Source organism: Toxotes jaculatrix, chromosome 10 (genome assembly GCF_017976425.1).
Source record: "Toxotes jaculatrix isolate fToxJac2 chromosome 10, fToxJac2.pri, whole genome shotgun sequence".
Taxonomy (NCBI): Eukaryota; Metazoa; Chordata; class Actinopteri; family Toxotidae; genus Toxotes; species Toxotes jaculatrix.
Genome location: NC_054403.1, coordinates 13,887,870 through 13,903,550, shown reverse-complemented (window position 1 = coordinate 13,903,550; position 15,681 = coordinate 13,887,870). Strand labels below are relative to the sequence as shown.

The following is a 15,681-nucleotide window of genomic DNA, read 5'->3' as shown; positions in this document are numbered from 1 at the left end:
CTGAGGACGGGAGAAGGACTGTACTTACAGCCTGTATTTCACCCTGACATTGTATTATCTATTATCTGTTTCCTCAAAGCTAACATGGTTTATTCAATGAACTTGTAAATGTAGGTTTGAAACTACTTACATTATTACTTGCATATATTATACTAGTGAATACTTATGATAATAAACTATATATTATTTTGCCTCGTCCTTTTTTGGGACAGTTACGATGTGCTTTACAGAGAAAAGAAAAAAGAAAACAATAAGTACTACAACCTCTAATATTAACAATAATAGAACAAAACAACAAAGTTAATCATACTAAAATGTGCCTGTCTTCCAAAATGTTTGTTAGCACTAAACATATGAACAAGTGAATTGCAGTAAGTACTTCAACTTCTGATTTTTAAATATTTTATAAATGCATAAATCTTTTCATCTTTAATTGGCCACTTTTTACTTCCTGGAACAACAGGGGGGGATTTCTTCTTTGGTATCTTTTTGGCGTTTTCCCCACAAGGAATTAAAATGCTCAAGGATGGACCACATATTAAATCTGCTCTGATTTGTGTAAAACATTGTGAGGATAAATACAGTAATACTAATATAATAATAATAAATCTTAAGTTTATTTTGATGTTGAACAGGCGTATACTTGAAGAGATTCCAGTTGTTTTCTTCTCTAAAGTACCTCACCATCAAGTGAAACCAAAAGACAAACCAGTCAAGAATTTACAGTGCTCCAAGCTTCTAGAAATCTCTGCACCAAAGCAGTCACCATCTACCGGCTTGCTTTGAATTTAAAGTGACCATCAATTCAATATCATTCGATAAAAGTCAGCTTGTTCAAATTAGGCTGTGAAAAGAGAGGGAAAAACTTCAACTATTGAAAAATACAGTGGTGTTTTATTTGCAAATTAAAAAGCACCGACAATATTAGTTACACTGTAAAAATTATTGACAACAATTACAAATCTTTATCATACAGTCCAGGAGATTAGTACCATCGTTGCTGTTATGTGTTATCACTTAATACTTTATATGGAGAGACTCAGTACCTCTGTACAATAGTTGGCAGTGAGAGGACATGAGAGGAAACAATCTTAGCGACACATCTCCGCACAATGAAATTATTCAAACTCCCCTCAGTACAGCACTGACATTTCACACTATAGGAATGGGCTGATGGAGAGTGTAAACCCAAACACATTCAATAATTTAGGTCTACCGAGGGTCGCGTATTATGTACATTACAAAGTCAGGAAATAGAGGACCAACATGTGCATTGTTATCACATCAGAACATTGTACAAAACTATTGCAGTAAGAGCAGCTTTTTGTTATCTATGCTTGACATCTAGTTGCAGTGGTAACACCTTGACCGACAACCAAACGTCTGTATGGGCATACTGTTGGTTTGCCTGGCAACTTTACACGTTTTTCCCAGAGACAGTTTTTTTTTTTCCCCTCCCCAAACTTAAACTCATCTAGTAAATGAAATGAAACAAAATATACAGTTTCGACAAAAACCCAATGCTGAAAACGGATTTTTTTCTTTTTTTTTTGAAATCCACAATCTTGTTCTGTACACTATCTGAATCTCTTGAACCAGAGTGCTTAATTCAACATACAGTAGCTAGCTTATGATCTTCTTCACAGATTGTAGTAGGAACCGTTATGTTAGTGTGCTTTCCAGTAACCTGTATGCTCAGAATCGATGTTCACTCGAGTGCCTTAAATATTGTGCTTTCAACATCTTATCCTACAGTTCCTGCTTTAGCCAATTCAATGGTCATGGAGCTGACTAAAGAGGAGGCTGAGCGGAACAGTGTAACTAACTGTACTGTACATCTGGCCTATATAAGAAAACCGAGCTAAGATGTTAAGTTTTGGTACATTCTACAATAATGCATTACCATCAGCATTACAGAAACATTAAAACAAAATCTGAGTAAAGGAAACAAAACATAAAATTTCTAAAACAAAACAAAACAAAAAAAAAAAAAGAGAAAAAAGAAGAAAAGAACCCTCGAAAATCTGTGTGGTAATAGTTTAATATAGATCCTGTCCTGGCACTTTAAATGTGATAACTAGATTCTACCAAGGCCTATCAAGTAAGGCTACAACATGCAGCCTGAGTCAAGACGCCAGATGTCCCATTCTCCTCTCATAAAAACATATATATCAAAGGCATTTGCAACCAATGTCTCTCTCTCTAGTCAGGCTGTCATCCATTTATTCAATGTTATGTTGCCTGTTTTAATGTGCTCCGAACACCGCTACTCATAGCTGGAGACACAGGTGATGCTGCGTTTGTCTTTTGTTGCTCGTTTTCCAGAGCTGAAAGTGTGACGACTGCTCAAGCTTCAGACTTTTTTTTTGTTTTTTTGTTCCTGTCTTTGATTTTCAGGATGAAGTTCATGCGAAGAAGAGAAGGTCTGATTAAGAAGAGCAGGGTTGTGATTATCAAACACCGAAGGTCCCCTTCCTCGTGCATCACCGAGCCTTCCCTCCTCCTCCTCCTCCTCCTTCAGGACACAGTGGAGGCCATCATCAAAGCAATGGCCTCTTAGTGCTTAGGGAGAGAGGGGGAGAGAGCTATCAGCTGCTGTGAAAGCAACTACGCTCTCTTCTGGCTCACCATCCACTGTTACCCTATTCATTTGGGAAGATCACAGTAAAGTGTTGAGTTCTAGTTAAGCATCCCATCCTTAAATCTCGATGTATTTCAGTTTCTTTCCAAAACTATTTGGGATCTTAAACATTTCAGGCCACTTGGCCTGTTGTCCCCCCAGCAGGGTCGAGCAGTGGTTGAGTGTGTAGAGCTGTGTGGTCTCCCCCCTGTGGTGCTGCTACCTGGTGTGGACCAGCTCTTCTCTGAGCCAGCTGGGCAGCGGCTGACCCATCCTGTAGAGGAGCTTTGACAGCTCGATGTTGTGATCCCTATAGTATTCCCTGAGGAATCCCTGGGACTGAGGGAGAGACAGAGGTCAGATGAAATCTCAACAAAGGTAAAGCATAAGAAACGACATAAAGGCGAAATATCGACAGATGGTAACACGAAATTCTTGCGCAAAATTCTTGAAAGAGATCATACCTCAGCGTCCATGTCAGGGTACCTCCGCCCTTTGCTTTTTCCCAAACACTTCGTCTTCCCTCCCTCCAGAAGCTGACACCAGAAACCTTTCTTAGGGTCAAACCTGTGCAAATAAAATGTGAAAATAAATGATATCTATAGTTATAAATTACAGCCCTTTCATAGCTTGTTCACAAAACAATTTCAGAGAGAGACTTGTGGCAAATTGATAGTTTTGAACAGCAAAACAGGAACAGGAGCAGAACAGCAGTCTGTTAAATAAAGAACAGCTGTAGATGTCCGCACCTGAAACTCAACTTGTTTGGAACTGGTTTTGTTACATAACCATTGTTAAGAGGTGACTATTATCTATCATCTCCAAACAACAACTACCGTAACCTAATGTGGATTCTGAAGGTATGAAAAAATCTGTAAAGAAATTTGTAAATCTGGCAGCTGATAAAACGATAATGTGAGTGATTTAAAGTAAAGCTGGATACTCACGCCAGGATCTTGTGGTAGTTGATTATATTGGCGAGGCCTAAAAACTTCTGGATTTTGTCCATGACTGAGGCGGGCTCGGTCTTCAGCATCTGTCCATCTAAGACTAACAACTGCGTAAGAAACAAAGTGAATATTAGCACAGGAACCGGACAGTCGTTTGTGTCAAACCCCGGGAAACAACAAACATCAAATTATGATCACTATAATCATACAAACAGAACTTGTTAAAAATGTTCCTGGTTCAAAAATACATTTTTTTTTTCAGCTCCCTGAAAACCTCAACTCATGCATTCAGTCAGTTTGGGGCAACAAGTGCTCGTTTTTCTCTGGAGAGTGTCCCTCTAAGGGGCGGCTCCCTTCTCTCTTCAAGCAGATTTAAAACTGCCCGTAAGGATGGCACAAAAGAGTAAACAAGCCTCCTCTGCCCCAAACCTCACAGGGAAAAAAAGAAAAGAAAAAAACAACTGCGGGCCACCCATAAAGTTTAATATACACAGGGGGAAAGTTTTTACACCCTGACATAAGCAGATTTATGTTGCTGAGAAATACTCAATATTGGTATTGCCTCATTTACTGAATACTGCCCGCCACTACGTGCATGAAAACACACACACAGTACCTGGCTGGAGTGGTAGTAGTTGAGCCAGCGCTCCAGGTGGATGGCGTACCAGCCTGGCACCAGACAGCGATTCTGGAGGACCCGTAGTTTGACTGGAGCGTCGTGGCTTGCGGTGATGACGTCATGGAAGGAGTATTTCAACGCCACCGGATCGTCGTGGGCTCTTTGGTGCTGTGGGCAGACAGAGATGTGAGGAGGACAATCATTTCAGGAGGATCAGTCTAAAATCAATTCCTAGTTATATTACACTGACTTTTACTTAAAGGTGTGTGTGCAGAGATTAACAGAGGGGTAAACAAAACACACTTTTAAGTTGCGTGTGGTTTATTTTATTCTGCCTATGACAGACCTGGTACCAGGAGTAAGCTCTGTCTGCTGGATTGATGAGGATGGTGATGATCTTGGCTTTGGGCAGGAGAGCTGCAGCCCTCTGAGCAGCCACCTCCGAATCAAAGTAGTTGGCACTCTTCTCAAAGTAGTAGTCTGAACTGGTGTTGGAGGGCAGAGGGAAGTACTCCATATACCTAACGTGCAACAAATGCAAACACAAGTGTTACAAGCAGCCACAGTTGATCTGGTCCAATTTGTTCTCCGTAGATAAGGATAATTTCTCTGTTCACTGTGTGGGTGATCGACCATGTGCAACAGCTTGGCACCTCACACACAAAATACATCTAGCGACACCATGCAATGTTAATATTTGGGCAGCCCACTCACAGAAATGTCCAGCCTGCCAAGTAAATTTTGTGTTGGCCTCTTTTCAGGTGCTGTTACGCGTAAAGCTTCTCATTGATGCAGGTCTCAAATCAATTAAACCAACAGGAAACTCAAAATGGTGGATTTTTAACTAAATAGCTGTTTATTGTGTTGCTGGTCCTGCTGTCAGGAATATCACTAATGAGTGGATTTGTTGTTGTTGTTGTTGTGTGGGGTCCTGGCATCATTTGCATTTTGATTCTTGATCTCATTTGCTTTAAAGAGAAACATGCCCACTGTCTTGGGACCTGAAATTTAATGAGAAAGTCAGATTAAAGTAAAATGTTTTTTAAATGCTTCTGTAACTTTAAACACTTTGCACAGTACTTAACCTGAATTCCCACATACAAAAAAAAAAAACCTGATTATGGATCTCGAGGTTTCCTGTACATTTAAGTTATACTGCAGCAAAGTGATGCATATTCATTAGAACTACAATGACCATTATTCATTGCACAGGAGGCATCTGTCCTCCCTGACTCACACATGACAATATCTGCTCTAACACACTAATTGGACATTTTCCAACATCACTGGTGATCAGAGGAAGGCAAAACCTGTCAGCTGCAGAGCCCAAAAAGTTAATGAAGAGAGTGACTGAACTCGCCAAATTCAACGCAGGATTAAACAGTCGCACCAAGGGAAAAAATACGAACATTAATTGCATGATAGGGACATTTCTGAATATGTGGCTAGGCAAGTGTCGCTGATTGCTTCCTGCTGCCTCAGCACTGCTACGCTAAAAACTACCGAGGGGCCTGGGAGGTTTCTTACCAGTCGATGCCCCTGTGGTAGTTGTGTCCATTGAAGAACTGGATCTCCTCAAAGGTCTCCTTGCTGGGGTAGTTACTGGTCAGGTCAGGGTGCATGCCAAGAAACAGGTAGAGTGCTGTTGTCCCTGAGAGGGCAAAGAAGGACCGAGTGGGGAAGAAAAGAGGGAGAAGGTAAAGGAGGAGAGAATATCCTATCATCAGCACAGTGAAGATTAACACAGTGTAAAAGGCAGCTACACCAACAACAATAATACCTTAAAAACAAATCACTCCACTACCACTATCTCAGACTTTCAAAGACATAATCACAAGCTCATTCAAACCACTGAGAACATGACACACAACCTCTGCTTTGAACTGAATGAGAAACCTTGGTTTAATTTCCAACTCCATCCTGTAGGGGGTGCTGAAGTACTGCGTCTCACCTGTCTTTTGAGGCCCAATGACAAGCAGTTTGGGGAAGCGGTCACATGTTTTCTCTTTGGACCAGATGTCCTTGTGCCTTTTGTCCTCACAGGGATCCTGTAGCCACAGAAAGATAAACAATCCTTTGTTTTAAGTGCGGTTAAAACAAAACTCTAACAAATATGTAAATTTAAAAATACAATAGAAAGCCGGTTTATCTCTGTTTAGTCAAATGCTCTGCAGGCAAACAACAACAAAGGAAAGATCTTAAATAAAACATGCTGTGATGGGTAAAGGCATCTATCTAGGCAACGAAACCATGTATTGTTCACTACCAAAGTCATACACATACTGTGTCTGCATATGGTATATATGCAAAGAATTCAAGTTATTCCTGTATAATGTCGTATTTTATATGGATACTACTTAACACTTTACAACAGCGTGTTCTTTTACAGTACCACTGTCGGCCATATTGTGTCATTACTGCAGAATTCCATTACTGGAATATACTACCAGTAGTAAAAATTTAATACCAAATGCAAACTTTGGCTTTAGTGCCAAACAAATAAAAATAAAAATGTGATAAATATATAAATAAATTATATCATAATCATACGCCTCCTCATCTCACCTGCCAGAGGGGATCTCTCTCAGAGGGGAACAGGCTGAAGTACTTCTGAGCCAGCTGAATAGGCGGCAGGGTCTGCATCTTTAAATTGGTCCAAGTCTGGACGAACATCACCAGGCTTTTAAAGGTGTAGAGGCCGAGGCGATCGTTCCCATAGTTGGACAGGTGGGTCATGAAGATACTAATCTGTATATGACATGATATGAAGTTTTCATTCATTTCCTTTTAAGACAGTTGATGGTTCCAGCTTTTCAAATGTGAGAATCTGATGTTTTTATTTTTCATACATCATAGTAAATTTATCATCTTGTCCTTCTTATCTGTCTATCTAAGAAAATAATGGAAAAACAAATCAATAATGAAAATTACTCTTGTGGCCCTAAGTGTGACTTCACCATGTGTATATAGTATAATGAATCATCGTTGTCTCATCATCATCAGGGCAGTGTCCCTATCCCTCATATGTTGCTAAAAAAACGTGTTAAAAACTAAGTCAGACACTGAGAAGAAAACAATTGTCTACAGATTTTGGAGGGGGACATTTGTTGCACATACGGTAATAATAAATAATAACCTTTTTTTATCATCTGACAACAAAGCGTATTGACGAATAAGAATTTTTTTGTATTGTAATTTTCGGCTCAATTGAAAGAAGCCGTCACAGCAGCGTAAAAAAAGAGAAAGTACCATGCAGACATCACTGCATGAGTCACTGCGTGAGTCACTGTCCCATCCCTCGTTTAAATTTCAATTTACACCACCAGTTAAATGGGCTTTCCAATTGTGCAAGACAAAAACTGTGCCATGTGTTTGAGTATTTGACTCACAGGGTTCAGCAGAACAGTGAGGAAGAGTTCTCCTCCATTGATGAGTTTGTCCAGTTCATTGGGACTGCCAGGGTAGTCTTTATAGAAGATAGTGTGTGTGAAAAGGCCGCATGTCTGCCTGGGCAGCACCTGTGATATAAACAAACGCAGAGTCACCAAAGCAGAAGGACCAAAAAAAAAAAAAGAAAAAAGGAAAAAGAAAAATCAAAAAGAAATGCATTCACAAATAAAACGCGCGCACACACCATCAACCCTCTGCTGAGAGCGGAGCTGTCAGTACTCCAGGCGTTTACCCCACACATTGTTTGCTTTCAATAACATTCATATTATGCAGCTCATCTAGCCAAAGCAAACCTCTTATTCACTCTGAGTCTATATGGAAATTCATGGAAATGCGTTTACAGTTTAGAGTGTCTGGGGAACTGAATATCAATCATCAGTAAGCAGTGGAGACTGTCCATTCAGACTGCACTATCTCAAGGACGGGAATAGAGTTCTGAGACCACACGGGCCGACTTGAATGCCAACACTACAAAGGAACTGGACTGAGGCTGCACTGTTTCCTATCAGTGCTGAAGGTCAACCTGGGAAAGAAATAGATAAGATTTTTTTTTTTTTCCCCTTCTTTTGAACCTCTTCAATGTAATCTATTCAACTTTAATTTTGTTCTCATAGCCGTATTATTCAGCACGAGCTAGTGCTGCAAAGCCGAATAAAGTGCAGGTTTTTTCTTTTTGGCTGTTGACATTTCAGTGATTGGTTGTGTGCAGACACTTGCTGTACTGTTGCCAGAGATGTCAGTCTTCGTTATGGTGCTGAGGCCTGCTAGGCAGCGCTACTCAGACAGGTGTCTCATACAAGACTGGTTCACTTGACTACATTATCGTCTCCGTCTCCGTAATAGAATACAACAGCCCAGCCAGACTAATGAGATGATGGGCTTTCTTAGGACTTCTGTTGCCTTGGTGATGTGTGGTAAACGAAAATAAGATTCTGAACAGCATCTTTGAGCAGAGCCGAAGAGGAATAGACGATGATGGACAAACGCAGGATGGAGAATAACTGCTGGCCTTGAGAGAAGAATAAATACAAAAAAAAAAAAAAACTGGAGGAGGAGGAGATAGAGAGTTAATTAGTGAAGGATAGCATTTGTAGATGGAGAAAGAGAAACCCTGAAAGGGATTATTGGCTGAGAAGGCAATGGATGTTGAGAAGCCAAGTGGAGGGAAAGCAATGGGCCAGAGGTAACAAGATAATGAGGCCTTATGGATGCCAGGGTATATGAGAAGTGGTCTTACGCTAATGCCACTGTGGATGAAACCTCGCCGGAAGCGAGCAGGCTTCAGGTGTGGGTACTCCTCTGTGCTGGTCACCTTGATGCCCCACACCTTCTTCCAGGCGTCGTACAGCTGCATGTGGACGGGGTAGACGCCTGAGTGGTGAGGCGCCACCGCGTAGCCCATGTTAGTGGGGATCCCATGCTCCTGGAGAATATATGGAAAATACATGAGTGACATTTAAGAGACAAGATGAAGAGAGAACGACATCAGGCCCCTTTTTTTTTTCCCTTGAATTTTTCGATACTATTTATGATCTGCATTTTCAGCAATAACCACTCCAGGTATTTACATTTAGTAATTATAGCAGCATTTGCTGCATTCACACTGCCTCCCTCAGCCCAAGGGAATCACGGGAAAACGATGCAGCATGTAATCCTGCGTAATGTTATCTCATAGATCTCAGCCTCACTGTTTGCTGTCTTTTACACCACATAGGACGTGTATTAATCTGCTGCTGCTGCGTCACAGCGTTGAGCTGGCTCTTATTGTGGAGCAGGCTAAAGAAATGCAATGCGTTTGGCGCCACAGCTTGGGCTGACAGTTATCATTCGTCAAAAATGCAGCCAAAAAAAAAAAAAAAAAGATGGGTCATTTTTTTTTTCCCTTGTCAGTGGATCATTTCTAATTTGTGCAAGTGAGTAACTGAACAAGAAGGAGCAGCCACAGGGAACAGTTAGATGAAGAGCTGCAGGCAACACACTACACGCCTCCAACTCCTCAGCAAAGAAACCTACTTCACTGTGCCCTGCTGTTTTGTGGAAAGCTGCTCCCGTTATGAGCAGCGTGAAATGAGATCGCTGTTGCAATTGTTATTGACTGACTCTGTCATTAAAACCATATGACTCTGTGCGGCTGCAATGTCAACAGATACACCTCTTGCTCTTCCGTTGTATTTCTTAACGCGGCTGTTCAAGGAGTTCTTGCTGTGGTGTTACACCGTATGTGCTGTTACCACGTGTTGCCAAGTCAACGTGGACTGAGCTCTTACTGACTACAATTTAAAAAAAAAAAAAAAAAAAAAACATTAACCCCTTGCCTTTCTGAACAAAGACAATGGCTCTGATCACAGTGTTCACCCAAAGCTGCGATCTGACCTTCGCCCCCTGTGACTCACCATAGCAAATTTCTTGTTGAGCAACATCTGCTCGGCCAGCACGGACTGATTGTGGAATAAATGCGGCTGCATGTGGCTCCACATGTGAGGGAACCACCAGAACTCCTTCACATAGGAAAGCAGCAGGTCGTCTCCCAGGTCCTCCTCATCAGAGCCTGGACATGAAGGGGGGTGGGTACACAGTGGGACGGGAAAGGAAGGAGGAGATGGAATGGAATGAGGGAGGTTAACAGGAAAAACAAGGGGTGAAGGGTGAAGAGGAAATGGAGGAGATAAAAATGGACAGACAGAGAAGAAGCAAAGCAAAGGGAGGAATAGTTCAAATATTAGAGTGAAGAATGTGGGAGATGAGCAGCAGAAGAAAAGGTCAGGACGTGAAGAGGGAGAGAGGGAGAGGAGGAGTAGAGAAATTTAAATAACACAAAGCTAAACTTCACCATGTAAGAAGTGTTATCTCTTTCAGTTTAGTGCATGTTCTTATCTCTGCTTGAGTAGCAAAGGTTGTCTTCACAGGCTCATCTTACCAGCGTGAAAGAATTTCCCTGAGAAGCCTAGATTGAAGGTGAAGTTGGGCACATGAGTGCGCAGCTCCCTCTGTGTCTCCAGCAGGGCCTGGAACAGTGGGAGGAAAGGAGAGCGGGTCAATACACGATGCGCTCCTACTGGTGCACGAGCGCATTAATGAGGAAGCGTGAACACCCAGGCGCACGCGTGCCCACATACATATTTCATTCCGCAACTTTCTTTCGATAAACATCCAACATCCACTCCCAGTTGCCTCACTCTTCTCCTTCATTCCGTTTGATATTTCGCTCTCCTCTGATTCGGGTGTTTGTTTCATTTGATCTCCACGCTGGATGAGACTCCCAGCACACACCCTCTCTCGGATTTCTCCCGTCTTGTCAGGGTGTGATTTGTTCCTAAAAGCTCGCTGTTGCGCTGCCAGTGAGGAGGCCTTGATGCTTCTTCCATAACTTTTTCTTATACCCTCTTGCCTTCCACATGTGAGGGGGGTCTGTTCTTCTCTGAGGGGACGCAAGCAAGGAACTTTTCAACATTCTTTGTATGTGTCTGGGCCCCTGAAATATTCATTGCTCTGGAGCTTCGGTGACAGTGTGAGCAGTGGGGCCTGTCAGCTTTGAGCGGCCTACTGGGACGAACGCATTCAAAAGGAGAAGAGGAGCGAGAAGAAGGGATTTCTGTATGACTGGCAGAGGACAGAACATGCAATGTGTGCGGCAAGTTTTATATTTCTGCAAAGGGCTGTTGAAAACACTGGTTGATGAATACATAAGTGGGTTCAAGTTCCATTCTCTTAACTTTCTTAACGCTCTAAAACAAACGCATCTCACTCACAAACTTACCTTTACATCAGGCACCTTCATGCGTGTGCCCTCTTTGCCCACAAAGATGTCATCTATGTCCACCAGGATGTATCGCTCCAGGGACAACGAGAGCCTCTTCCCGGTCAGAAAGGCCACAGCGTCCACAAACACCAGCTTGTGCAGCCAGAAGACCAAGTTGTTTCCGAACAGGACCCTCTGGATGCCATCGTGGAGCCCCAAGTCCTGCACCACAGACGGGAGCAGAGCAGCGTTCTGCCCCATCGATGCAACGCTCTCTGCTGACTGGGTCTTGGCCAGCAACACGGGCTCGTATGTAGAGTGGTTGGACTGGAAAACGGTCCAATCATCCCCAGGGAGAGGACCTGGCAGCGGCTGCCCAGATCGAGTGATAAAGAGCAGGGGGGACTTGGGGTTGACTGTGCAGTCCTTCAGACCCAAGTTAGAGTGAAGAAAAAGGGGGAAGCCTTTCAGCTGTGCACTGAGCAGACTGTTTTCATTGGCCTGATCAACAGAGAGACAGAAACAAGAGAGGAATCACACAAATTCATCATACACCAGCGTGATGAAGACAGAAACGTATTGGATATAATTCCCCAATTTCTCCGATCATGTGTGAAATAAGGAATGTCAGGCCTACTCAAATGTGAAGGCAAGAGGCAGCTTCTACATGCTATGCTCCGAGATTGCAGTCAAAATGAATAACCTCCTGCTGTGTCCTCTAAGATTCAAAGACTGAGGGGTTCGGTGATTATTCATTGAAATTTTCCCTCCCACATTCCCACACAGTCATTCTCCGATTCTCTCACATTTCTACAGCCACGGATATACAAGTCCTGCATTCTCTTATCCTTTGCCTTAAGTCTTGTTTAAAATTTCACCAACCGTGTGTGTGTGTGTGTGTGTGTGTGTGTGTGTGTGTGTGTGTTGGTGTCAGTATCATAGAGTTAACACAGACATGCAGTGCGTGGCGGCCACGTGATAGCTGCTGATTTCTGCCCATTTGTGACCTGCAAACTAGATCCCAGAAGCAACTGCAACAATGATGTATCAACTATCAACAGATACTGTTTTTTTTCTTTTTCCTCACTGGCTTTCTTACCTCAATGTTTTAGACCCCTTTGATGTATTTGTAAATATAATAATAATCACTGTAAAATAAACCAAATTAAAATTAAATTTAATTTATACTTTTTTTTCCTTTTCTTTTGACCTTATTAAAAGCCAATATGTAGAATAAACGCGGAGGTGGTAACTCTTTCCTCTGCCACAAATTGGGCTCGCACATTTGACAAAGGTGACAAAATCACCATAGAGCACTGATATTCTTCTAAATAATGAAATATTCCATGTTCTATATGTTATATGTGCTATGCATGAGCAAATACATGTTCCTTTTGTTAAAAGTCATTTATAGACAAAGAATTCTACAGTATGTAAAAGTGATGTTTATGCCAGGTGACAGGCGTTTGTTATTTAGACTGCCTTTACTTTACTGACTTTTATGACATACCTTTACCCCACCTTTACAAACTTAACACACAGGTGAATCAACACCCCTCTAAAACAGTTTCAACCAAACCAGAAAGTAGGATTAGTTTTAGCTAGATGTCCCTAATAAACTGGTAACTTAAGTGTATCTCAGTCCAGCTCTACTGCAAACAGTTTGGTTCAGATAGCAGAGTGCTGCTGTGTGTCCGTGTTATTGGGATGCACACCCTCGCTCTTCTTCCTCCTCTCCCAATAGATGATAAATCCCACCAGGCTTTCCTGACCTTCACCTACACTGCCTAACATCTCTGCACCACCATCCGTGCTTCCACATCTCTTTCTATATTCTTTCCATGGCTCAGAGATGGTGATTAAAACCATAAGACCTGAAAACTAGCCTTGGGCAAACAGGCTCAGCTAAGGATTACTGGGAGAGAGAGAGAGAGGGAGAGATATAGGAGGTGAAAGAAGTAGAGTGGACTGAATATCCAGAGAAAATCAAACAAAGGAGAGAAAACAAAATGAAAGAGAAACAAGACACTGGGCAGGAAGAGTGAAGGAGGCCAGATTGTAGAATAAAGCACAACAAGAGAAAGAGACAGAACATAAGAGAAACAGTACATTGGGACTGAGTGATATTGAACCAGGCAGGTCTTTCCAACCCTGTGAATCCCATCTCCTTAGAGACGGTGCAGCCAGATGGACAGGGCAGAAGGTGTGAGTGAGAGGAGGGAAAGGAGGGAGGGAGGCAGAGGGAGTGTGCTGTTGTCCTAACCTTGAAGAAGCCAATGATGCCCACTCCATATTCCACACAGTATTTGTCCAGCAGCTCTCGGTTCCAGGCGTCCAAGTTAACATACTTGAGAATGTTCTCATAAATCACCAGTGTGAAACGCCCTCGCTCTTTGTCTGTCAGTGTGGGCATGTCCCCTTTACCAGGAGAGATCTCAGTCTGGTACCTGAACCGACCGGACTCCAAAATGGCCACAATCTCCTGACCCAGTTGAGAATACTGGCTTTCCACAAACACCAGAACCACAGGATCTGTCCTGGCCCCATTGGGATCCACCCCAGGGCCCCCTGAGACGCTCCGCAGAGGTAGCAACCGGGACGGAGTGACCCTCGGGTCATCGGAGTCGGCGGACGCGCCCTCGGCTCCGGACACGCCCCCTCCCGATGGCTCCAGCTCCCGCTTGACGCCATAGAGGAAGTAGGCAGAGATGAAGACGCTGACGGTGCAGAAGAGGAAGAGGAGGAGGAGGGAGGTCTGCAGGGGGAGGAGACGGACCAGCCGACGGAGGCGTGTCACGCATCCCAGCATCGTCTCACGCCACACCGCTCCGCCCCACCGGCCCAGCAACACGCCTTGGGGGCAGTCTCTCTCGGTGTGGGTAGAAAACAGCGAGCAGGGATTGTTCACAACAAAGTCAGTCTTGTTAAGAAGCTAAATACAAATGGTGTCAAAGTAGCAGCTGCAGCAGCTACTGGAGAAAGAAATGAGACGGTCTCACGTTGGCTCTCCCTCATATTGCAGCGCTGCTTATGTCACCATGGCAGAGAAATAGGGGGCCTTGGACCACTGGTACACACTGATGCTTCAGAGGGAGGGCTGGCAGGCACAAAGTCACTGGTGGAGAAAGATGATGGAAGACTCCATCACCTGTCCATCATGTGAACCTGCCAACCATGTACCAACTGGATTTCGCTCCACTCTTTTGATTGGAGAATGATCTCTTGAGGAAAGCGAGGTCACACAGGTCATCTCAGCAGCACCATTCCCTCGGAATTGAATCTCCTGACCTAGAAAAACAGCGAGACAGAAGAAAATAATGTTAAAATCCAAAAACACAGCATCAGCTCCTATAGAACAAACAACATATCGCATTCTTTTGTTGTGTGGGTTTAGCAGTGTGTGGGAGATGTGTGTACACTGCCAGTGCCAACACTCCAAAGTTCACTCCACAGTAGTCCTTGCATTCACCTACACAAAGTAAAAGCTGCCAATTTCCCCCCTACACACACACACACACCTAACCCCTGTGTGCACAAACATAAACACACACACAGTTAAAAAAAAAAAAAAAAAAAATCACCCGCTCACGCAGCCTCCACACAATCAATAGGCAGAATGTGAGTGACAACAAAGCCTCAGGGCGAGCCAATTCCCGATTCAGTCCAGTAGGACTGTGCGACTGCATACAAGTGAAGCCATCACCCGCGGGGACACTCGCCTTCTATTTCCCTCAAATCCTCACAGTATCGAGACCAAAATGGAGTGCGGGAGAAAAACAAGCTGATGGGAGGGAAATGATCCAAGAGCAGAGGAGTGGATGACAGTGACAGACAGACCTGGCAACACCAGGATCCTTTACTCTGGGAGAAAACCCCTTATCACACTCAATATACACTCCCAAACCCTCCGCAGACCTATAGTCAGTCTCCATCAAGCCAAGTGTGAAAAGTACAAGATGCAGCATGAGAACGATGCGAGCTCGTCACTTGCAAAAAACATCATTTCTCCATTTAGAGGCTTGGAAGAGAAAATGAGACAGACCATCATTACCTTTGCATGGAAACGCTTTGTCCATTAAGCTGGAGAGCTATCAAGGTGTGCACGCACACTCGCACACACAAATACACACATCCCTTTATAAAACCCTAGATACCACATGATGGTAGAGTCGCAAACTCTTCAACCCAAAAGACATTAAACAGCGACCACCAAACCCATCAAGACTCATCAGACACAAATCCGACATAAAATGGATTTGATAATGCCATGAAAGGGTTTATTAGCAACACTATAAACCAAGGT

At 43.2% G+C, this 15,681-nt stretch overlaps 1 protein-coding gene across 1 annotated transcript in view; it reads right to left on the bottom strand.

The window, feature by feature from the left end:
- Positions 1 to 874: 874 nt before the first annotated feature.
- Positions 875 to 15,681, bottom strand: part of LOC121188360 (bifunctional heparan sulfate N-deacetylase/N-sulfotransferase 1-like) — a 41,389-nt gene continuing 26,582 nt past the window's right edge. Inside the window, exons 2-15 of the mRNA XM_041048083.1 lie at positions 13,642 to 14,666; positions 11,397 to 11,879; positions 10,557 to 10,644; positions 10,033 to 10,187; positions 8,877 to 9,062; positions 7,579 to 7,707; positions 6,755 to 6,937; positions 6,141 to 6,237; positions 5,717 to 5,840; positions 4,536 to 4,710; positions 4,187 to 4,357; positions 3,568 to 3,677; positions 3,085 to 3,187; positions 875 to 2,959 (exon numbers count right to left, since the gene is read on the bottom strand). Coding sequence (XP_040904017.1) covers positions 2,840 to 2,959; positions 3,085 to 3,187; positions 3,568 to 3,677; positions 4,187 to 4,357; positions 4,536 to 4,710; positions 5,717 to 5,840; positions 6,141 to 6,237; positions 6,755 to 6,937; positions 7,579 to 7,707; positions 8,877 to 9,062; positions 10,033 to 10,187; positions 10,557 to 10,644; positions 11,397 to 11,879; positions 13,642 to 14,187 — 2,670 coding nt within the window. The 5' untranslated portion in view covers positions 14,188 to 14,666 and the 3' untranslated portion in view covers positions 875 to 2,839. The remainder of the gene's footprint in view (positions 2,960 to 3,084; positions 3,188 to 3,567; positions 3,678 to 4,186; positions 4,358 to 4,535; positions 4,711 to 5,716; positions 5,841 to 6,140; positions 6,238 to 6,754; positions 6,938 to 7,578; positions 7,708 to 8,876; positions 9,063 to 10,032; positions 10,188 to 10,556; positions 10,645 to 11,396; positions 11,880 to 13,641; positions 14,667 to 15,681) is intronic.